Genomic DNA, 26,004 nt, shown 5'->3' on the forward strand with positions numbered 1-26,004 from the left:
AAAAACCCCCAAGAGATTACTGTCTCCACATATGCTGAAAGATAAATTATTTCCATTTTTTAATAATTAATCTGTCTCATAAGGAATGCTGATAATGGACATTAGTGTAACCAAGTTCAACATTCAAAGTTTCTAATTAAACAATGAGTCCATTCCAAACAGTGAACAAAATTATCTTTTTCTTCCACGTAACTTGTTGGACCACGTACAAAGCCCTATATCCAACAGAGCACATTTGTCCCATTATCTTTTCATGGGCTACATTAGGTAAAACAAATAAAGAGTGAACCATGGCCTTTGTGCAGCATTAATGTAAGAGTTTATTCCTTTTGCTAAGCATGCCGAGGCATTCAGTGGCAGTCCATTTGTACCACCAAGAAAAACAAGCTGTGGGGAAAGAACACACTGACCCAAGTTTCTGCTATATTGTGTGGGGTTAAAATTTGTAAAACCAGCTCTGGGGTAGGACCTGCACTGTGCAGGACATGCTGCCTCTCGATGCACCTGGAAATGCATTTTTCCAGTAAGGGAAACAATACCATGTCAAGATTTTTCTGAAATATTTTTCAGAGACCAGCACTGAAAAACTTGTTTAACATTCATCTGCACAAGCTAGTTGTTATAAACACAGTTGCTGTCATTATATTTTTCATTTTCATGAACAGTCAGCCAGCAGATACAAAAAAAATATTTCCAACCACATACTCAAAGCTATTTCTTTGTCACATATTATTATAGAAAAATGTTGCCTTTAATATTTTATAAGGAGTGAGAAGATTCCAGTGACTAAAATTGTGATGAAAGCTTATGGAAAATAATCAGCAGGTACAGAAGACTAAATCAATCTGCTTGAAGTTCTTTGCTGTGAAAGTCCTAGCACTTTTTCTACATCATATTTCCACCAGTATCAGTTGTAGCTCTGCACTAAGTAAGAGCTCAGGATTTTCATACATTGTTGAGATGAATATTGCCAGAAGTTATCTAAGATTTATGCAAATGTACACTCTAGGAGAAACCAGCATTCTTTCTGCATGGAAATCTCTTTTAAATTAACGCAGGTTTTGGCTTCAAAACCATGTTCCTTTGCTAGCACACTGTTTCTTAACCTTTTCAGACTAATGATCTAGAATCAAAGTAAAAATCATTCATGATCTGCTCAGTCAGAATGAAATATGTACATGTGTGCAATAATAATAATAAGGTAATTTATTTGTGCATGGGTTTCAGAGATGGATTGGAAATATTCAGTCTTGAAGGTTGCAGTGTGTGGTGATATGAATGGAAGTTTTTGCTTTCTGTTACAGCTGTACTTCTCAAACTTTACAATCACAGATGTTTTTAAGGCTCTCCCTCTACCCAGAAGAATTATACACTGATCAAGAAACAGTAACTTAATCTTCCATACAGAAGATCCAGTGGCACTTAGAGCATTTTGCATCTCACTCATGTTCAACTTTACATATAGAACTAGCTTCACCTTTTCCTAGAAAAGGACAAAGATACTGAAAATTCCCCAGTAGCACAAGGCTCCTGTTAGATATAGAACTGCAAGCTAAGGCAGGCCCAGGTTTCCTTATAAGCAGGTGTCTGCAGAGGCCAGGCTGACCATCTGAGCCTGCCCTGAGCCTGGGACAAAAGGACAGACCCAGGGAGTGATATGGTGAAAGCCAAATCAAATTTGAAAACTGTCCATGCCAATCTATATACTGCAGAATAAAAAAATCTGACCCATAATATCAGCTATTTCAGCTTTATTGGTTCAAATCCATAGTAAATTAAATAAGGAGTGAATGTTGACATGTACCACCTTTAAAAAAAAATAATAAATCTCTATGTTTAGGTAGAAATCCACCATGATTCTTATCCTACAAAGATGCAGAAGTATGTTTCTAAAGCATAAAGTATGCTAGAAGCTGTAGGCAATATTCTGTAGACATAACTGTTCAACATAAAGAGATCTTCTCCATATACATACAAAGCAGTATTACAGTTGAGTTGCAGAGCATGAAAATTAGAAGTTGAGGGAAAGCACAGACCGTTCACACTATAAAAGAAATGTTTTCATTTATGAGACATCTAAAACAGCATCTTTAAGAGGAATATCTTCCTGCAGAAATTAACATTCAACAGACCAATCTGATATATAAGAACAACTACACAAAACAGGACATTTCATGTAATATGAAAATGTGCTAAACAGTTAGGAAAAGAAGAAAAAATGGAAGAAAGAAGTGTGTGTATATACGTATCTACTTCCATGCAGCGGTTAATTTAAAATACCAGCATCTTCTAGGCTGCACCGACCTTACTCGCACTGGCCTCCACTCCAGCAAACACTGCAGTCCTGAGACTATTTACTCCCCTACAGGAACAAATTACATTGGCAACTTCATTCAGTGTTGGCAGAGGAAATACTCACATTTCTAATGCTGCATTAAGCATGAAGCCTTAAGTGTGTGCTGACTATAGCCTTTGAGGACAACTTTTCTCCCCTCATCCCTAGAAATCAAATCAGCTTTTCACTTATTCATTCATATTGGAGCAAAAGAGAGAAGATGGTCCTTGTCTTTGGTTTTGTTTGTTTGTTTAATCACAACAATGTGAAGTGAATATGCATTTGGGACTACATCCGATTTATCTAAATTAAATCTTTTTTTTTTTTTTCTTTGGTTTGCAAAACTCAGGGGAGTGGATCAGCAGATAAAAAACCAAGAATAACAATGTAGCTTTGAGTACAGCTGTTTCCTGTATATATGAGAAGTAAAAAGAGCTGAAGAATTAATTTAATTTATTCCAAATATAAATTAAGGGAAGGCCTGGAACACACTTTATTAAAGAAAATAATTTATTTTCTTAAAACAAAATGAGATTTGTTTCTTCAAACATTTTTATCTTAAGTAACTACAAGATAGCCTGTAAAAGAACCAAAATTAGTATCACCATATCTCACACTCAGTTTACATAGGACCTAGGTTTTTGAATATACCATTATCTATTTAAATTCAACTAGATAAAATGGGCAGATTTATTACTAGTTATAGACAAAAGTATTCATTTTAATAATATCATATATAACTTTTAAAACTATATATGAATGATCAGCTCAAAATTGAATCTTCAAATATTTCAAGTATAGCCAGACACAGAACTTTTTCAGCAACTAAATCTTTAGCAGACATACTGTAGACAAGTCTTGCTGTCTGCCTAAATACAGGCAACATGAAAATACAGTAGCAACATGTGGTTCAATATTGTTTCAAGAAAAAAATACTGTAACTCTTTCCTAAAAATCACAACATACATCACATCTCTTCACTTTATAGTCCAAGAACAATGCCCATTGTGAATATACTCTAACTGGGTATCTTAAAGAAATTAATTAGTAGAATCTCACACATTAGCCCAGTGAAAGAGATTAAAAAAAAAAAAAAGAATTTAGGTTCATACAATCTCCAAATTTTGCAGGTTATTTTTAAAAACACTAACTTGCATGTTTTTGTAAAAAGAAAGTTCAATGTTTACAGACTACCCAATGGAGTATGACAGCAATACAATTCTGTGAAACTTGAAAAAGTTTCTATAAAAATGACAAATCAAATCACTTTGAGAGTAGCAACTAAAGTGTTAAAAAATGTTTATTAAAAATACTTGGATCAGGAGGAAGTTTCATACCACCAGTAATTTAATTTATTATTATTTAAATGCTAGCAAGGAAGTTCACACAGGCACACAAATGTGTCTGCTTATGAAAACCAAGGTGTTGCTGTACAAATAGATCAAAGCAGAAAGATTGAAGACCTTGACCCTATATTTACATAAAATTTTTCATACATGACTGAATAAACTCAGCATTGTCTCAATCACTTCAGGTAATAATTAAGAATTATAATTATATTGATAGCAGGAACCATAATCTATTTAAGTATTTCATGGTACATATACAAAATAAGAAAACTTCTCATGTGAAGAAATTGTGATTTTTTTAATAAGTAGCGGGAAAAGAAGAAATATTAAAATTAGGCAAAGTATATTTTATTATCTATTATTGTTTCTTTAAAATGTAAGGATTATGTGTTGTGAAATGTACTTTTCTTCCTCAGACAACTTTTATTTTATTACTGGTAATTGTTGGTCTACTAAATACAGCAGAAGTATAAAAACTTAAGACTACAGGACTCTTGAAAGTCATTGCCAGCAGCGGCAAAACTGTCAGTTCTCAGTGTGGATTACTAAATGTTTAGATTAGCAAAATGAAGATTAAGGAAATTCTCTGGAGTTATTAATATGCCTGCAATAGTTTTCCACGAGATACCAGGGGAAATGTTTATATTCAGAGCCAGAATTACATGGATGGAATATCATCAATATTAAGACATATTGCCAAGTTTAGGGTATTTTTTTGAACTACCTACTCTCGAGATCCTTTATTTAAAGAGGAAAAATAAAACCAAAACCAAACAAAAACCCTCAACCAAACAAAATAAAACAGGCCAACAAAAAGAAATCAAAAAACCAGACTTATTTCCCCCCAAACTCCAACACACTAGCACTAACCAGAGCACAGAAGGCACCAAAGCTGATAGCACCTGAAATAAACATGTGTCTAACACTGACATTTCTGAAAAAGACATTTTTTTCATCAAGGAATATAGAGTTTTTTTGTTGTTACTATTGTCAACTATTTATTAATGTTTCTGTATTTCCCAAATTCTACTAAATATTTTATGCATCATGTGAGCAAATATAACTAAACAGTACAATTGTTTTTATTTCAGAACATTCAAAACTTCTTTTACTAAATAAAATCAGAATAAAAATAAATTAAATTCATCCTCCAATATTAATCATATTAAAAATCCTTCTACAATTAATTGACATCAACTTATGTAAAGGTAAATCTGTGACATATGCTAGCATTCTTGTAACTGCTAAAAATTTTGCACAAATATTTTTTCTCAGAGAAAGACAAAATTATATGGGCATCTTAGCTCAAAAAATTTAAATCAACAGTAAAAAACATCTTAAACTTCTGACAATTGGATTTATTATCAGATGAAATATAATTGTGAGAAGTTTCTGAATCTTTTGATATTTGGAGTCATGCAGTATCTATGCATTGGCTGCATGAACTCTTAACTGTTTAAATTAAGAGAAAAGCAAGTTTAGGAAAAAAATCCCAATGTGCAATGTGAGATACATTAAGAAATAGGTCTCCTCTAAGGTCTCATTTTGCACAGAATATTTCTTTTACTAATTAAAAGACTCACTATTTAAAGTTTGCTACCACAAACCCAACCAGTTCTTGTGCCAGTTACTGGCAAAAAGTAATGGGTGAACTTAATTCAAACTGTGGGTGTATACCACAGCTCAAAAGAGATCTGAGACACTGAGGAAGAATCTGAATTGCCTGGTAAAATTATAGAAAGAATAAGATGCTACTGGAGTTATGAAGGATATTAAAAATGCCTGTAAGAAAAGCTTTCATTTGCATAGGCTTTGAGAAGACAGAGTGGTCTACTGAAACCTTGGCTGCCACCAAATTTTTTTTGTTTTCTGCTTTGATAATATAGAAAATTAAATTTGATCATACAGTCCTTCCAAAACCTTCTGTGAATAAGTACAAAGATTTAGAAAGAACAGAAACATCTGCTAGAGGATTAATGGGGATACTTGTTCCTGAAACTTCTCATGACTACACCGGTGTGTCAGAGTACCTCAGCTGTGACAAAGACTGAGCTAGACACACGCCTGTAACATGCTGTCCTCACTTAAAATCTGAGCAGGAATAAAGCAAAGAACAACCCAACAATGTTTACCATGACAACATAATCTGTCAACTGCAGATCTCTTCACCAAAGGTAGCTGTTGTCACCTCTCTGAAAACGTCATTGCTGCTCTTGCGTTTCCAGATGATGGATCAGCTTGAAGTAGCCACACTAATGGGATTTGGCAACTTTAGTTTCCTCGCAGTATAAAAAAAACACCTGACGGTCTTCAAATATCCCACACTGAGAGGAATGGTAGCTGGCACACTATCAATAACACAGCAAACCCATGATTTTTGAAACAGAACACACAAGCCTTTGCAGCTCATACAAAAGACTTACTCTCAAACAGAGATTTCGGCTTTGTCCAACTCATTCTCTTTAGATAGATGAAAAGGAGGACACATGACACATTTAACTGCAGAACCATAAGTTCCCGGGAAAAACACTGAAATGAGAAATCTTTACTCTCATAATTTATATCTTCCTTCCATATCTGATACATTTTCACTCTACAAAATATGCGCCCACATTGCTCCCCACCTGCGCAACAATGTGCATGCAGATAAATGCACTTGCTTCCTGCAGTGCAGCACTAACTGCTAAAAACTTGGCAAAGCGCTCCCAGCACAGAGCTCTGTTTTACACAGTCATTCTTATGACACTTAGATAATCCAGGACAAAACCACTGGTCTTGAAAGGGGAGTGATGGTTAGAAAAAGGATGAACTCTAACAAGAACAGTGAGACCTCAGTTGACCAATTTGACAAGCAGAATTTGAGGCTTGCAAAATGCTTCCATTCTGTCACCTCTGTTACAGAAAGCAGAGCATGAAACTCACACCTAGCTGCCTGCAGGTCTTTCAAGAAATGGCATAAACAGCTTCAGAGGAACTTGGAAGACATAAGATGTGAAACACTGTCTTCCTCTCAGCCAAGCCGGGGAGATTTCCCCACATCTACTATTTCTCAAATGAATCTCTGCTTAACACTTTGGAAACTAGTATAGGAGGACTACACTGTGGCATGTCTGTCCTGTATCTCTGCAAATTCACCTTGATATACTGAAATACTTTAAGGCACTTAATGAACTTTGGGGTTTTTTTATCTGATAAGGAAGGGGAAAAAAAGGAACTTGGAGGCAAACAGTATCTAACTTTAAGTGATATTCTCTGAATTTTCCTCAAATTCCAAAAATCCAAACTACAAGGCACAAAGTATCTCAAATTTCTGGAGAAGGTTACAGAGAAAAGTCAGAAATTATACTTAGAACACTGCAAAAACTTGATTTTTCAGTTCTTCCCTTCTCTTATCTGTGATGAAACCACAATAGAATTTATAGAACATTGCATAGGAAAAGGATATTTTTGAGGGGTTTTCTTTGTTTTGGTTTGGTTTATACAACAGAGATATGAAGTTTCTCTTAGAATGGCCTTCTAAAAACTAAAGTCATATCTACAGAGCAACTGCTTCTTCATCACAAAATCACATATCAAACTTCTGTGAATGTTCAGTGCTAGATAAGAATTTGTGCTAATCTGGCATGTAAAAAAGTTCAGATTCTAAGTCTTGTCACTAATCAAAGATGACACTTATGTCAATATTTTTAAAACTGAGGAAGAGAATTAATAATTAGCATTCCACTAAGACTGTTTTAGAGGAGAGACAGGTGATCCAGAAGACATTCACTCCTGGGAAAGTTCACTTCTAGTTATCTTTTGATTGTGGCTTTTTAGTCATATAAATGTTAAAAAAAATAATACCCTTCTTTTTTAATTCTCTTTTTACAAAGTCCATATATATTTATTAATATTTGCAAAACCGAAGACGTATGAAAGAGCAGTAATGTAAAGAAAGGAGAACTATTGTTACAAAGCAGGCACAGCATATAATAAAACAGAACTAATCCAATGCATAACTTTACAGCTGGCCAAACTTATCAGGAGAGAAGTACCTCAGGAAAGGCAAACAAACACCAATCTCATTTTTCCTTTTCATACATGCATCTGTACTATTATAAATTTATCAAATAAAGGACAAAGAAAATTAAAAAAATCTACAATTGACTGTTTATTAAAGGAATACAGTCAAAACAAATTTCTAAAATAGTTATTTATCAGTAGATAACAAAGGAGAAGGAGATAATTATTATTTAATTTACTGAGTTATTTCCCTAGATGCAAGGTCTCAAAGCCTTCCACTTCCTGGCTTTGTATCTTAATAACTTCTCCCTCCTAAACTTATAAAACATTAGAAGCTGAAACTTCTTTTTCAGCAACTATTCAAGATATAAAGCTGAATGTCTTTGGAAACAGCCTATTTTTTAGTTCATATATTTCACTCCAGGATTTACATTGACTATTTTGAACTCTGTTTCTTAGAAAGACTCCAGGTGGTTGATTTCAAACTAAGGCCAACCTTTTAACATTTTTTTTAAAACAGCACCAATGTTAATAAATAAATAAATTAGAGATTTTTTCCTCAATAATAGCCTACTTTAAAAATCATAATTTCATTGCTTCAGCATTCCTTTAAGTAAAATGTGGGTCTCATCTTGGCATTTAATTAGCCACTTGGAAAAAACCCTAACAAAACAAACCAACAAACTGTCATGTGGATACGTATTTGAGCTGCGTAAGTTACTGCTTAATTATCTTTATTTCAGAAGGAGTATTTATTCACCTCACCTGTTAAAATGTGTTAACAACTCTGTAAATGTAGTATCAAATCTAAAAACATTTTTCATTTCTTTTTATGTCCAATCTCTTTGTTTTCCATGCTCAGATTGATGTCCTTAAATGTCTCTTTACACTCTTGCTTACTGCCAAATTAGTTTGACAAACACACAAAAGAATAAGAAGTAAATATTTCAATTTGTTCTAATGGAATATTTTTCCCTTAAGATATTTTCTACCTGGAGCATGTGCTGTGCTTTACTCAGCTTAATTCAAATCTTTTCTTGTATCTAACATAGGGTAGAATGTTTTTCATTAGTTTCCGTCATTCATGTACTATTTCCAATCTATTGTGCACAAGTATCATTAGATTCAAGTGTTCACCTCTAGCTGCTTTAAAAAATATTAGTAGGAAAACACACTCACCTTCAGGCTCCCCACAGAGTGTACACTGTGACTCTGCAAGGAAAAAGAGAAAATTATAATTTCTTTATTTTAAGATGTCATAATTATATCCAAATATAACAAAACTTGGAGAACTTGAAGTTAGCACAAAAAATGAAATTCTATTTTCAGCACACATTTCTTAACAGCTGGAAAATAATTTTTTAAAAAAGGATTTTTCCAGGAAGAATTTTAAAATAGAGCTATATAAATGTTTAGTTACATTTATATAACTATCACCTTCAGGGACCAGCTGATTGCATTCATGTAGCAGGACTTTTTGTTTCCACATGACTTTTTTGTATTTTTATATGTACAATACTGCAGTGATAGTAGTCACTCAAATCAAAAGTTTAAGCCTGCTAATATTTTACTTTTGGAGGTAGCAAACAGTAATAGAGTTATATTCCTTTCTCATAAAATACTCCCAAGTCCTCCCAGGCAAGAGAAGTCAAACAGTCATTCAAATGTACAGTTATACTCTGCAAAATATTCAAGTATAGAAACGAAGGCAACAAAACTCCATCATAACAAACAAACAATCTCTAAATGTGCAGTTACTATTTTATCTACACACCAGTATTTGGAAGCTGGTTGTCTTAAAATCTTTTTTGCACAATGTACAAATATATGGAAACATGGAGGAAATATTTTGAAGTATCTCTTGAGACCGAGCTGCTTCAGGAGTCAGTAAAACAAGGCTACTGTTTAGAATCCAAATACCAAAATCAATTGAAATTCCAGGGAATGTAATCATGTTGGCAGATAATTCTGATATACTGTTAAAAGTCCTACTAGAACAAGAAAGTACAGTGTATTTTATATAACAAATCTCTGAAATCTTCATTTTAACCCTCAGGTGAAAAACAACATCTCCAACAGCAACAAATATGCTGAAGCAAATATATATGCAGGCACACACACACACGTGTGTGTATACCTTTTAATATAAAATCAGTACAAAAAGCAGTTTAATATGCCTGGCAAATCGAAGTCCACTACAAAAGCTTGCTGAAATTATGTCCACCTTGAACAGCAAATAGAAGATTGGACTTTAGCTGTGATCTTCACTCAAAGGCAAAAAATGACAGAAAAATACAACATGAAACACAAATGTGCACTGAGCAGATTGACCTCTATAGCACTGCTGTGACACTGCCAGTTATTTAGTAGTACTTTCTCCATACACATAAGAAGCTGTCTCACAGTAACCCAGTGTTGCAATGGCACTTCACCCTACATCTGTCATATATTTTAAACACTTTAATCATTGGGATTTTTCTACTGCTAGAGGCTGTGGCATGCATGTGGGAAAGGAATGAGAAAAAATAAGTTTTACCAGGCAGCTCTGCTGCTGACAGGTGGATCACAACTTTTAGAAAGCCATAAAGTTGCATGATAAGAGGAAAGAAATTTGATGCAGTTCAGCACCATGAAACATGTAGTCAAAGCTAGTATTGACAGACTTATTAGTGTCCCCAGCAGAGCTGACAAACTAGAAACAAAATCCCAACAGCAGGCTTGAGAAAACCTCCAGTGAAGAGCACAGAAAGCCTGGTCACAGGTAAGTCAAGCCAGTTTCTTTCAATTCTGGATGAAAAATGCACTTGCCACAAGACAAAGTGATGCAGAGGAAGGATCTCAGAAGATATTTTTTTCACGTTTAACTCGAAGGCTTTCTGAGGCTTTACTGAGATGGGCTGTCTGCCTGTGTGCAGTTTGTTATCCTGATTGATAAGGAAGAACAAGCCGAGACTTGGTTTCTGGACTTCTTTTTTTTTTTTGATCCTCTATGTTCTGCTAACTGCTGCTTCACCAGTTTTTTACAATCCAAGGAGTCTGCCTGACATATTTTGTACCTCCAAACACCATCTTCCAAAGGTCCCCACTCAACGGCACAAATTACTGTCTTCCCTCTTTTTTCCTCATAAACATAAATTAGTGCCAATATTACAAGTCTGCAGCAGGCTAGATAGTCTATCCGCAAAATAAGGCTTGCAGCTACAATTAGTGCCAGAAAGTTGTCAAAAGCTAGAGAGATGTCAGCACTATCCTGCCAGACTACTGTTTTTTTGGACTTTTTTCAGATGTTTCTTTAAGGTCCCATATCTTTGGGCAACCCAGGTATCCTCCTATCTCAGCATGCCTGGGGAGACTCCATGGGGGAATTTTGTTTTTATGCCTTCCAGAGGCTGGGAATCATTTCAAACTGACAGCAGCACGTCTCTCTCTACACTAATAAGAAGATGTGGATAATTCACCAGTAAGCTTCTGTTTATGAATTTCTCTGCTGTAGTTTGCCACTGAGGTGGCAAACTACATACCCTTGTCATTGTGCTTGACACATAAATATTGAGTGACAAAGAAAAACACAACCACTTCTAGTAGGCATGTAAACAACGTGACAAGGAGGTTGTACAGAGCCCTGTTTTCTACAAAGACTGTGTGTGTGAGAGAGACAGAAATAATTATTTCTCTATACAGTCTGTTTAGATCTGTACATTCTATGGCTATTGTTGAGAGACTGCATGCCCTCATCTTCCAAAATCACAACACATAAAACATACACAAGGCAATCAATTATCGGTAGATTTACATTATATGGAAATACAGAAATGTTAAAATGCTGTTAAGAAGCTATGACTTGACACTTATTTTAACTTCTTTTCTCTGTAATGAAGTTGCTGTATCTTAGTAGAAAAGATCTTTCTGGAAGATGGCTCAATATTAAACACCTGTACTAATTTTTTCTAATTTTAATTTCAGTTCTGGGGGCAGATGACAATGAAGGACATGACAACAGTGTAAAAAGCTACCACTCCATCAGGTGAAATCACATTGCTTAGGCTTAGATCCATCTCACCCAAAATTGGTGTATCAGCATTAGTGTTCAAAAATTACCAATGAGCAGAAAGAAACAGCCACCTAATCCACCTTAGAAAATTATGTAGCATGAAATCAAATTCAAGAAGTCACCTTTTTTTTAATTACCCATTACTTTACTTTTTTATGTTGTAAAAGGTCTTAGAATTCATAATAACATTCGCTGCAAAAGAGAAATGTTATTATAGGGAACTAATTCAGCCTCCCACTGAGAGCAGAGAAGGGCTTTTGCCAGCACAAGTTCAACTCTGCTGGGGCTTAATAGTCAATTCCTGAAAGTCACCAAGGATGGAGATTCCACAACCTCAATGAGCAGCCTGCTCCAGCACTGCATCAGCCTCATTAAGCTGTCTTTGAATCTCTTGGTCTGCAGTTTGTGGCCATTTTTCCTTGTTATTTTACTCAGCATTGCCAAAGTGACTTTTGCTCCATCCAGAACCAGAGGAAAGTAATAACCTTCTCAACTTGCTAATCATACTCATCCTGACACAGCCCAGCACACACTTTACCTGTTTGCAATGAGAATACTGTCTATTCACTCATATGTAGCTTAGTATTCATGTTCATTCAGAAAAAAATAAACTAGTATATCAAGTCTTAATAAGATGAGTCCCCTGATGCAAGTCTTCCACCTATTATAGCAGTGCTAATGTACATGAAATTATGGCCTCAGACAAGTAACTTTCCTACACTCATGATGGATAAAATGTGGAAGTGGATGGAATAGAAGCAGGGACATGACCACATTTCAGACAAAGATATTTCTTAAGCTTCTCCCTTGCACAGTTACTAGGAATGGATTATGCTGTATGTATCTGATCCACCCAAAGTATTACAGTGATACTTTCACAGGAGGTATTCTTTCTTTGTAGTATGTTGCTAATGAATTGCACTTAACAAAGGTGCTCCTTCTTGCAAACACTCATACATCTGAGTAGCTTTTTTTCATAGTTCTCAATAGTAAAATGACTAATATAGGTGAGTGTTCAGAGATTTAGGACCCAATAAATCAATAGAACAAGGAAAACTTGTATTTATATTATTAATCTCACCCTGTCATTTTGAAACTGTCTAGCCAACAGAAATAATCTTCCTAGATACGAGAACTTGCTGACAAAATAGGTCATAAGAAAGATCTTTTGAAGAAACAAATTTATCATGAAGACACAGTATCTTTTTTCCCTCTAAATATTATGAAATGTATTTCATTTTTATAGTTTTTCTTGTTTAACCTAAAAGATAAGAACAACTAAAAATAATAAACCCAGACATGTTGTAGAGTATTTGAACCTTGATAGTGTGCCCCAGCCAAACCATTTTTAGTTATTTTTTCCAGAGCCCTCAGAGTGGGACCAGGCTGGTATTACCCTCACTGGCTTCAGCTGGCCTTTCCACCTTCAGCTGCAGCACATCAGCCCCAAGAGGGGTTTCAGCTCCAGTCTGAAGGTTTGAGGGGAGAGGTGGGGTAGGCTTATATCTGCTCCCTGTTCTTTGCTGTTTTGTTTGGATTTCCTGGACTAACTTGGCTGCTGATCACTGGGTGGGTTTTGTTGCTGTCATCATCTTGATGCTGCTTGCCTGGATCAGGAGCCCCACCTGTTAGAGCCCTCAGGAATTCATCAAGGACTGAAAGGTAAACTGTACTAAATTGGAAAAGAATTGAGAAAGAAGCTGAAAAACTAAATACCAAGACAGCAAGGAATAGATAAAAAAGGACTGTGCTGCACTAGGGTAAAACCAATCATATTATCAGAAAAGTGTGTGTGGAGCTCATGGACAAAATAGAGAAACCAATCAAGCAATGTGAGATTTCATGCACAGCAGTTGCAAAATGTATATGTACTGCATTGTGTAAAAGTTGTAAAATGTATAGGTAGAGTAATATGTATACGTATAAGTAGTATAAGATAGGCAAGAAAAATGCATAAGTACTGTATTATGTAGAAGTTGTAAAAGGTAAGTAGTGTGATATGTGGAAGTTATAAGTTATAGAATGTATAAGTAAGTGAACTGTATAGGTTATGTATAAGTATGTATAAACAGGTAGAATGTATAAGTAAGCAAAATGTATAAGTAGGGTATTATGCCAAAGTTGTGAGATATGTGAGTGGAGTGCATCTTAATAAGATGCTTCTGCGTAATCATATTGATTCGTTGGTCAGAAGGCATGAGTTCCCACACAGACATATAAATGCCAACATTATTTCTCAAAAAAAAGCTGAGTTAAACATTCAATTTTAAATCAGAGAGAAAATAAATTATTCTGCTAAACGTGTTAACCTTTTGTTCTTTGTATATACTTTTCTTGTATGGCTGGTGCAAGTACAATCAAATCTATGACAAAGAGGTATGGTAAGGAAAGCAATATAAGGGCCAGGTGAAACACACAAAATTGCTGGTAAAAAAAATTACAAATCAAAATATCCATGCAAGCTATATAATGTAATAGGATTAAGACACCACCTATCAGTAATATTTTTAGTTAAAGAAAATACTTGAAGGTACTTAACACTACACTTTACTGTACAATATGCACTCAACAGGGGTTTATCCAGATTATGGTGTCCAATCTGGATGAGTTTTGATCAGGTTTTATGGAAGTGACAATATGGTGAGAAATAATATGCGAAGGTGAGAAGTAGCACTGGGGATAACTTGTCACCTCAGCACTGCATTCAGAAAATGCCTGAGGTCAGCACTTCTGACTAGCCTTTGAAAAATAAAACATGTATCCAGTTTTGTATTTACCCCTCATTTGTGTAGCATGCCTTTTTGTCTCTCTTTTCATCTGCTATTTCCAGATACCCTTCAAAGCTCTTCTGTGCTGCCTATATTATTTTAAATTTCAGTTAGAAACATGTATGTTCTCTATTGCTTATATCTCTCTATTGCTTTTCCTTTTCCCCCCCACTAAATCTATTTACTGATTGGCCAAAAAAAAGCAGATAGCACCATACTATTACTGAATATCACTTCCTATTTGAATCCGGAGTTCAATGCATCAGATGAAAACTGGAAAATATTTTTGTTTCACATAGAAATAAGGAAATACGGTTTACCCCATAGAAAACAATACTCAATTTCCCTTACCCCCTTCATTTTTCAAAATAATAATAATAACAAAGAAAAAACAGACCAATTTTCAAGAGGAAACTTAGCAGATAGTTCTTTAGATTTTGGTTCTAATGGCAAGAAACACAACTGTTTCATTTCCATCAGTACACTATGTCATCAGTCTCTTTACATCGTTTTACTGATGTTAATGAAACAGAATTCTGTGACACTCAGAGACATAGAGTAGCGATGCATTATATTGAGATTTAGTGCAGCTGAAAAGCAAAGCATAATTTAAGGCTCAACTGTGAAACTAATAATTTTAAGGAGTTTAATCCAAAATTTGTATCTAAACATGGCTATAACAGCACCAACAAAAACTGACAGTATTATGAACTATGTTTTCCATTCTCTCTCCTCACGTGTATTTTCTCTCCTACACCTTTTGCTTTATCTGTAGTTTTTTCCTCCTGTTGATATCTCACCATTGTACAGTATCACCTGCTGAAATATCAATGTGACAGACCTGTAGGATAAACTGCAAGATTTTATCATGTCCACCAAGATTATCCATTCACAATATCCTCTTTGTTCCACACTGACGCTAGAGCAAATCCTTTGGAGGTCTCCTGCTCCGTGTTCAGCCACTTATTTAGGTAAGGTATTGAGAAACATCTACAAAAACCAACTAGCCTTTTCTTCTACAAAGCCCTACAAATTTCACCTACAGATTTTTTTCCGAAAATGTGCTTTAAAGACTCCAATGACAGGGAATAAAACCCTCCATATTCAGATGGAGAATAAAATGTTTAATGCACTCAGGGAAAAAAATAATAATATCTCATTGATACATATTTCTTAAGGTTCTTTTTTTTTGTCTATTCTAACTCCTCAGTTTTTCTCTTAGTCATGGTGTGTAATACTCATCTTTGCTGTTCTCCAACTTAGCCATATCCTGAAGGTATAAGTGCCCCACATGACCAAAACCCTTTGACTTCCTGGCACAGAAAAATATTTACCCTCTGACAATCTCTTATATTTCTAAGAAGGCTATTGGCCTAATTTAAGATAGCACTATTTTCTTTACTCAAATGATATGTTGCCCATCCTTTTGGACAGAAATTTTAATAGAGGTACCTGGATCAGTTGCCATCTCAAGAATGAAATTAAGTCAAGGATACTTTGTTGATGCACTTTTGCAGTATGAGCCCTATTCATGTAATCCAAATCCACAAAGCATTCGAGGTGCTTTTTACAACTTCTTGTTTGAAACTATGAAGTGGAAAAAATAATCAAAATTATGCTACACAAAACCACTGTATTTCTTATAGTATTTTGAGTGCTGATAAATAGCACAATAGGAAGAGAAAGCAAGTATTTTTGCACTCAGATATTGTTTGAGCCCATTTCCATGAACAGTTATAGAGGAAATAAAAATAACTTCAAGCAAAAGAAAACCACACATTTACATCTGGGTATCTACATGTAAACATATCTGTCTATCTTGAAACTTGTTTTGTTTTTCTGTGGTTCTTTTCTAACTCAGAAAAACAAGTCACTTCATCATGCAGAACAGGCTGAAAAATATAATCACAACAATTGTTTAGAGTTGTTGCAGATATAGCAAATAAATGTATTTAATTCCTTTGAAACTATTTCTACAATCACTTCTTGCTGAGTGTAAGAGCCTACTTTCCTGCCTGCCTCTCACTGCTGATCATTGTATGACCATTCTAAAGATGAGATTCCCTTGCACTTGCAATTTCAGCTTTCTTGAATACTTCCTTTCAACTGTGGTATTTATAGCTAAAGCCCTTTTACTGCCTCGGACTGGGCCTTGAGGTCAGGAAAATCAAATAGCTACTAAAGTTTTGAAGAATAGGAAAAATACAATAGGGAAAAACCTAGCTGCCTGTGAGAGACTAGCAGCTGGGCTATACTGGGAAAGAGAGAGCAAATGAAATGAGTAGTCCTGAGAAGTGAAGATACTGAAAGAACTTTAAAAAAAAATAGAATACAGAATAGCCATTATTAAAATAGAGTGAGCCTAAACCTGTAGATAATCAACCAACCTAGCAGCAAACTTGGTATATTTTTGAGCAAATGAACTGACATCCAACAAAATGCAAAAAGCAACAACTCAGAGACCATTATTTTCCCCAGATAAAAGTATAAGGCTCATGCTCAAAGCAATGCCAGAACCTATTCACAGTAGTTGCACATCAGATCCTTCTCCATATGGAGTTTACACATTACACATGCATTAACCAAGCCAAAAGAGATTTCAGAAAAAAAAAAAATGGGATCAGACAATCAAATATTTTCATAGGAAAACAAAAATAACTGAAGCAATAAAAAACAAAGTATTAGCCACACCACGCAAGAAATAAAAAGGGAGGTAATGTTTCTCTTGGTGATCTGGACACAAATGCTTTCTTTTCAGAGGAGCAGCCATAAACATAGTAATAAAAAGGATCTGCTTTATCACACTTCTGATATACATTTCAAATGCACAGTATCCGAGTGGAAGGTCTAAATATCCCAAATATGTCCAAAAAAGACCAGGTGACAGGTTCATAAAGAGCAAATCCATATGTATTTCTTCTCATTTTTCCTCATTTTTTAGTGATGTTTGTGGTGAAGGTTAAAGTGAGTCATATTCCTCACAGACAGTGAGGAACCTTGCCACCCCCTAATTACATTGTAGCATGTTTTTGAAAAATACCAAGGAGGGTAAGGGTTATGATCAAGAATTGTAGGAGTGATGACCCATGAGAATGCTGTGAAATACAAAACTGAAGACAGTCTGCACCTTGCTTGCTCCAAAAGCCTTCTGGAGTCAATGCAAGTGTCATTGGAGTTCAACTCAGGGTCAATAGTATACTAATCCAAAACTACCCAGGCTATATATATCATCATTCCTCTATTTTCTGTCTTCTTTTTTTCTCTTTTTTCACTTTGCTCATTTTAAGAGATTTCACCAATAATCTCAGAGCCTCATAAGAACAAATGAAAAGGATACAAATTGAAGCTGAGAATGGCATAACAAAGAACCAAATAGATAGATGGCAAAAAATATAGGATAGGATGGCACAGATACAGAGTAGATCATGTACTCTGATACTCTGGTATACTGATGGTTAAATTTATTTTTTTCACTCCTTTCTCCTTTTTTTGCTTTCATACAGGAATCAGATTTAGAAAGCATCTAAGTGGAGTGGGGATTTGACTTTAAAAACAAATTTAAGGAGGTAATTTGAAATAAAAGAGTCTACAAAAATATGTAAGCATTTGAAGGGAATGTGTCCATATCTGGGCAAGACTTGAATGATGTCCTTCATATAAAGTCAGTAATGTATATTAACTCAGGACAGTATGGATTGGAAGAGACATTCTGAGGTCAGACTTCATCCCTCAAAGCAGAGCGCTGTCAACTTCAATGTAAAACATTCTGTTTCTCAAGGCATTGCCTGCTCAAGTTTTGAAAATCCACCAGGAAGGAGAATTAACAGTCGCTGTGGGCAACTGTTCCAGTGTTTGACTACCCTCAATGAAGAGTTTATACCTCACATCTAATTGAAGTTTCCCTTGCTGCAACATCTATCTGTTCCCTCCTGTCCTTACACTGTGCATGTCCATTAACAGTCTGGCTCCATCTGGCTGTAATGACCCATTAAGCAGCTGAGGACAGCAATTAGCTCTGTTCTCCTCTTAGCTTCCTAAGCCTCAGGATGAAAAAATTCAGGTCTCTTCAGTGTCTCCTTGTGCATCATATACTTCATCTGGGCTAGCTGCCCATCTTAGTGGCTATCTTCTGGACATAGTCCAAATTGTCTGTGTTTCTTATACTGGGGTGGGGGTGGGGCAAGGGCTAGAACTGGGCCCGTCTCCAACTGCAGTATCTGAAGTGCCAAAAAGAGGGGAACAATCACTCAATTTAACCTGCTAGCTGTACCGATGCTGTCCACTGTGCAGTCAGCCTTCATTGCTACAGAAACACTTCTGAAGTCTTTATAAAAGTGCTAATTCTAGGTCCAAATTCAAACACAAAAGGACTGTGATATCCAACTTTAAAGCTTTGACCTGATCCAGTCCCAAATATGCAGTGACTTCATATGCTAAATTACTACTTGAGGACATTTACAGCAGCAAATTCTGACATGCCAGGCAGTGTCTGCCAACAGCTAGAGACCATAGCTCAAGGTCTGATTGGTTGTGTAAGACTTTTCCACTGTCCTGAGAAGGAATCCACTATGGGTTCCTTCTTAAATACAGGCTGAGGGGAACAAAGTTTACAAGAGCAGTGAGCTGAAACTGTGAGAATGTCTGCATTGACCAATCTTTGAGATCTGATATTTCTAAATATCTGCATATCTCAGGAGGAGAGCTTCCATATTGTCTCTACTCTCCATCAGAAATACTGTCTTCTGAAGAGCAAATACAGAAGAAGCACAAATGAAGTGTGAAGCACTAAAACTGATTTAGAAAAACTAAACCAAAATCTGTTTATGCTATATAGTATTTGCTGCCAAAGAAACAAGCGTTAATAAAGCTAATCTGGAAAATTTTGAAAGTGGACTTACAGAAAATATCCTTACTTTTCCATCTTAAACTTTCTCAGGAAAAAAAGGTCTATTGTGATGATTCCATCTCACTGGATACATAAATGTGACCTTTATCTTAACCATTACAAAGGCACAAAGAGCTCATTACAGGACTCAGACCTAAGCTCAAAAAAAAAAAGAGTGCTTAATTTTAGCTTTAACAATAGAAATTAAAGATTTATTTGGGGTTATAGAAACTTTCCAGTGAGCTAAACAGGAACAAAATGTTTGCTGTTTTCTGTAAAAAGCATCAGCTTCAAGCTCCCAGCTTTTTTCTGGTGAAGTATTTACCCACACTTGTACAAAGCCCCTATGCTGGAACAAAGTGTAAAACTGAACACATCTGGAAACTTTTTATGCATGGTTTTGTATGGTGAACATTCCTTACAAACATTCATAAACAAAACCTACCCAAAATTCCAGTTACAACTAAATTAACATTAATCATAATAGATAAATCCTTTGACAAAAAGATGTAGAATTGCAATAAAGAAATAGGAGTTGAGAGTGCAAAAGATATTTTAAGCTAAATTGAGATATGGAATTCAATGATTGAAAAATAGTCTAATCTTTTTGCAGAAACACTAATTAATTCAACTTTAAATGGGCAAAAGTTATAACAGCAGATTTAAAAATCACTATATTTTTCCAACTGTATGAGTCCCTTGCTTTCTTCAGTGCATCGTGTACACAGCAAGTGGTACCTCTTCCAGCTAGCATTACCTTTTAGATTACTGCAGCAAGCTAGAATTCACTGCCAGTGGTTTGACCTTCACTTCCTTTATGCTTTTGCAATGGTCTGGTGATTGCTTTAATAGCTAGCTACAAGGAAGTCCAAATCTTCAGTATTAGGAGTCTATGTACAGAGCACAATCATTGAAAGGTCAAAATACAGATTGTTAACAAGCACTGTGCCATAGTTGTAACTGCTAAGGACCACAGATCTCTATATGTCATTTAGAAACTTCAGGGAACTTGAAGTGTAAACACACAAAACTCATATGGGATGCTTTTGCCTGATTTTAAAACAGCACCAAAATTAGAATCCCAGCACAAGCCTTGCAAGTATTTTAGACATTGTTATTGATATATTGAAAGTCTCAAGATTAAATTAATGTATAATATACTCAGCTAATTAAGTACAAATCACTGGCATTATCATCACTGGAACAATCTTCCACTGACCAATCTAGCCTAAGGACAGGACACTACTAATAGTCCCATCTGAATGTCACTGTCTTTTGGAAAATAAACATTTTGTTGTGTCAAAGATAAAATGGAGTTGTATAATTACACTTCACTTTTGAGAGAGAGAGAGAAAAAAGAAGTTCAGAAAATACACTAGTCCATATTAAATACTCAGATTTAGTCAACTGCATTTAAAGCCATACCAGTTTGTCCCTATTCTTTAGAACTACATTTTTTTCTTTCCAAATGCATTAAATAAAATATCTACTGAAACTGCCTCTTTCAATTTTAGGATAATCATAGTCACTGTTTGTGGTGGCCAATTGGCCTGTGGCACAAGAGACAGAGAGAGCTCTTGGTAAGACAGTCTCTGGTGCCAGAGACTTCAGTCACGGTGAGAGAAAGAGGCTTCTCCCAGGCTGCCATGTTCTGCTATGTTAATTCACCCCAGTTTGGCTTCCCCGGTTGGCTGTTGGCCTCTACCCCTTGTCACCCCCCTCCCCCCCCAGAGCTTCCCCATTGGTCCCCTTCCCTAGTCCCGCCTTTTCCCTGCCCCTGGATAAAACCCTGAGTTCGCCATTGTTCTCTCCTTTGCCTCGAACCTTTCACAGTGTGGAAACAATAAACTGCTCCCGTGGAATGCCACGCAAAGACCCATCCCATCTCTTTTGTCACCATCTTTATACTGAAGCTAGCCGTGCGTTTGTGCGTGCCTGCTTGGTGAGCCCACAGAGCCAGATAGAGACAGTAATAAATGTTCTCTACTTTCTTACAAGACACTGGAAGTAAGTTTACATACAAAAATGAAAAATCAGATTGATCAAATAGTTTCTCCTTATGATCCAGTGTTCAAAGTCATGCCAAGAAACTGCCACCCTTGGTGTTTTTCTGACAGAATATTTAAAGGGAAAAAATTTTTCAATCCTGAGAAATTTGTTGTTAATGCAGCCATTTCTTTTAGATAAGCATACTAAACACTGCTGACTGACCCCTAAACAGTCACCTAAGTGAGGTTATCTGCAGAACTACCATGAGTTTATAAATTACAAACACACATGGGATTACCACAATTTTACTGGCCTCCATCAAACTATTTGCAAGATGTAACTACGGGGAAAATTCCTGAAAATTTAAAACTAAGGAGATTATTTTTAACAAGAAGATAATATTGAATTCCTGGCAGGAGACAAGTAATGAAAGTTATGATCCATCTTTCAATAGTCAAACTATAAATAATACACAAGTTACTCATAAACAGACATCACAAATGACTAGTTTATAATGCTAACAATTTAGCATTATAAATTCTCTTAATCACAGAAACACCCCTGAATTACTAATCAACAGAAAACAGATACACACACGTGTGAAATTAGTTGTCATTCAGATGTAATAGTTCATCCATTAAAAAAAAAAAAAAAACCTAAACAAAAAAAAAAAAAAAAAAAAAACAAACAAAAACACCACACTTTATTAAAAAAAAAAACCAACAACCAAAAAACCCCATGATTTATCATAGCAATTTTTCAGGACTATTTATCTAAGTTTTCTTATTTAAAACATTTTAGTTATTGGGTGATATAATTAGACAATTGCTGTTTGACTTCAAAAACTATTGTACCTCGGTGTGGTTGAATAGCAGTAAACATAACATTGGCTAAGATGGAGTTTAAACATAAACAAGTTTCCCAATATATATAATTTTCCGTTAATATTTCAGGCCCTTTGAACAACTGTACAGACTTCATGAACTAATCGTATGATGTACTAGTAATGACATAATTCTATCTATTAGACTTACAAATGCTTTGTCTTACATGAGGTTTTACAGTATAAATTGTCTAGCATAGCTTTATTATTTCCATAATAATCCAGTAAAATTTCATCTAATATCTAAACTACGCAAAGGAATTGAAATGCTTTGAGAATATTCATAAAACTTTTCTATACACATTTTTATTTTTTCATGTTCTGAAAGCATACATGATTTTCTCTAGGGTTGTAATTTTAGTTCCATCTCATTCCATAGGATTAAAATAATTAAATGATTTTTCACAACAATAAAATAAAATTCTGGATGGGAAATTATATGCTTTTACATAATTACATGTGATGCAAAACCTACAAAAGCACACACCTAAATATTTACACTGATTTCAGCAGAAAAAAAGTAATCTTTTATACATTTTACTAAAATGTGCCCACTTTGAAGTTGGCCCAGATTAGGAGGTCCTTCGATACTCTTAGGTAAAGGAAAGGAAATGTAACAATATCTATTCTGTCCTCCTCTTTACCCAATTTTCTGTCAATTATGAGGAATTCCTCTTTCTCTCTTATGATTTTTTGATTACAGTAATGGAATAATAAGTTGCAGCATGAATAAATTAATAAAATTGTAAAAGACTAGTATTTATGGGGAAAAGTTAAATTGTATTTGAGAGGGGACAAGAAATCACTCAAACAAAGCCTCAGGTAAATGCCCAAGCTAACATTGCCTCAAGTTGCAGGCACTGAATGCAATGCTTACAATTCCCATTCAACTGATATTTCTTTTAGGTACACAGAAAAATGGAGATCAATAGCACCTTACCATTGAAAAAATAATTAGGAATATAAAAGAACTGAGGAAATTCAGATGGTTTTGAAACTTTTGTTCTTCAGCTTGTTTGTCCAGCTAACTAGAAGCCCAAACTCTGCTTTTAAAAAGGCATTTGAAAATAATACTAGTATTACTAATGCACAAGATCAAATGTTGCATTAAACCTGTTGTATGGTTTCATGTCCTTGTCACAATATTTTAGTCACACTGCTCAAACTAACAACTTACAAGGGTTCTGCTTATATGAAACATTTTTTCCACAGCAGAAATAAACAGTTCTGTATAGCTGGCATGGTAGATCTCCTTACTGTAATAGCTTAATAGCTCCAAAATCCTATTTGGCTGATTTAGAAATAAAGGTCTATTATAAAAAAAAAAAAATATATATATATATATATACACACACACATATGTATATATGCAGGGTTTAAAAAAGGACAGGAATGGTCTTCATGAGAAAGAACTTGGTAACAAGAATCTAGAACTGAAGAGATCAACTCACAAAATAACATACTTTTCACCAAGTAAGTGTATTGGGTTTGCATGGCCAGGTTTTGGTAGTGGGAGGGGCTACAGGTGTGGATTCTGTGAGCAGCTCCCAGAACCTTCCCCCATGTCCAGCAGAGCCCATGCCAGACAGCTCCAGGATGGACATGCTGCTGGCCAAGGCAGCAACACCTACGGGATAACACAGTTAAGAAGAAGAAGAAAAAAGTGACTGTGCAGATGTAATTGTGGCCAGACAAGAGCTGGGTAAGAACAGGTCAGAGGAACAGCTCTGCAGACACCAAGGTCAGTGCAGAAGGAGGGGGAGGGAGGAGGTGCTCCAGACACCAGAGCTGAGATTCCTCTTCAGCCCATGGTGAAGACCATGGTGAGGTAGCTGTGCCCCTGCAGCCCATGGAGATCCGTGGGGATACAGAGATCCACATGCAGCCCATGGAGGAGAACCACACAGGAGCAGATCCATGCCTGAGAGGAGGCTGTGGCCCCATGGCAGGCCCATGGAGAGAGTAGTCCACACTGGAGCAGCCTGTTCCTGAGGAACTGCATCCTGTGGCAGAGTGACCCACACTGCAGCATTTTGGGGAGGATTGTTGTCTGTGAGATGGACTCAAGTTGGAGAAGTTCACAGAAAACTATCTACTGTGGGAGGGACCCCAGGCTGGAGCAAGGGAAGGATTCCTCTCCCTTAGCAGTGGCAGAAACAACCTGTGATGAACTGACCATAAACCCCCATTCCCATCCCCCTGCACTGCTGGGGGATAAGGTAGAGCTGGGAAGGAGGGAGGAGGGGAGGAAGGTGTTTTTAAGGTTTTATTTTACTTCTCATTATCCTGCTCTGTTTTTGTTGGTAATAAATTTAATAAACATCCTTAATTCTAGCCTGTTTTGCCCGTGACAGTATTTGGTGAGTGATCTCTTTGTGTCCTTATCTCAACTCAGAAACCCTTCATTATATTTTCTCTCCCTGTCCAGCAGTGGAGGGAAGTGACAGACAGGCTTTGGTGGCTGCCTGGAATCCAGCCAGGGTCAACTCAGTAAGGTAACAAGTATCAGGAGGTAACAGCATTACAGAATCCAAGTGCAAGGCTTAAAAAGTACCTACACCAAAATGGCATACAGAAACACTGAGAAGCTGAAAAAAATCAATAAATACAGAGCAAGAAGATACATGTAAGAACTTAAAACATTATTGGTTTGGGGTTTTTTAATGCTGTAAGCATTGATATTGTGACACATCTGCAAATGTTCACATATGTGTACCCACAAATGAGTGTTCAGTTCATGTTTATTGAAACGCTGAAGCTCATTGGAAGTGCTACTAACTTCATGTGAATTCTCTGGAGAGAGTACTTGCTGTGTATGAAATGAAATACTCATTCACAGTGGGAGCTTGGTCTAAGTGTGGGATATGCAGCATCAATACTGTATATGAAAACTGAGAGAAGTGGGACTCAGGTGTTTATATTTTGAAACATGGGGAACTTGAAATACAGAACATTAGGAAGTAAAAGATCAGGATCTTGGTATGTATCAGCATGGCTCACCCAAAATCAAAGGAATCACAGGGTTTTTTATTAATTATTTGGCCCAAGATCTTTCAATCTGTGGGTAATAACACAACTGGAGACAGAACCATTAATTAGGAGAATGCAATCGGATTCAAAAGGTTTTACATTATTTTTTGACTGGATGAGCAGATGGCAAATGCAGCTTAACACAGAAAAAAAAAAAAGTGAGATAATTAGCAGGGAAACCAAACACCAAGTTAGAGAATATATACTAAATGGAAATCTCATCTAGGAAGCTAATCAAGAGAGGAATTTGGGGGTTATTATGAAAAATAATTAAGACCATCAAATCATTTCACAGCTGCTGGAAAAGAAGACAAAGATGATAGCAGGTTACATTAATAAATAGATGTACCACAAAGTAAAGTGGCATTATTAGTGTTCCAGGCATTTATAAAATACCATCTAGAATATTCCATCCAGTCCTGGCAGGCATGGGAGCATGCAGCAAGACACTGCATTACTGACAAAAATTTGGTGTGCTAGTGGTACTCCCCAAGCACCAGACTCCCAGTGCTGTTGAGACTGAGTCTCTCCCAGTCTCATTCATGATGTGACAAATTTCACCCAGACCTAGGTAGGATATTTTTTTTGCTCTTGTAACACTGTTTCATGAGCCTCAGTCTTGGAGGATTAAAACCATCCTACTAAATTGGAACTGACATTAATTCATGGCCAGTTTATCCTTCTGCTGGCAATATAATTTAGGCTATAACAC

At 35.9% G+C, this 26,004-nt stretch overlaps 1 protein-coding gene across 10 annotated transcripts in view; it reads right to left on the reverse strand.

Moving 5' to 3' along the window:
• DLGAP2 (DLG associated protein 2) overlaps nucleotides 1-26,004 on the reverse strand; it is a 342,864-nt gene that overhangs the window by 228,166 nt on the left and 88,694 nt on the right. For all 10 annotated transcript variants that reach the window (XM_008637654.2, XM_017739294.1, XM_017739302.1 and 7 more), the window contains one exon: nucleotides 8,866-8,898. In XM_008637654.2, coding sequence (XP_008635876.2) covers nucleotides 8,866-8,898 — 33 coding nt within the window. The remainder of the gene's footprint in view (nucleotides 1-8,865; nucleotides 8,899-26,004) is intronic.

This window comes from Corvus brachyrhynchos, unplaced genomic scaffold (genome assembly GCF_000691975.1).
Source record: "Corvus brachyrhynchos isolate BGI_N302 unplaced genomic scaffold, ASM69197v1 scaffold136, whole genome shotgun sequence".
NCBI classification, from domain to species: domain Eukaryota; kingdom Metazoa; phylum Chordata; class Aves; order Passeriformes; family Corvidae; genus Corvus; species Corvus brachyrhynchos.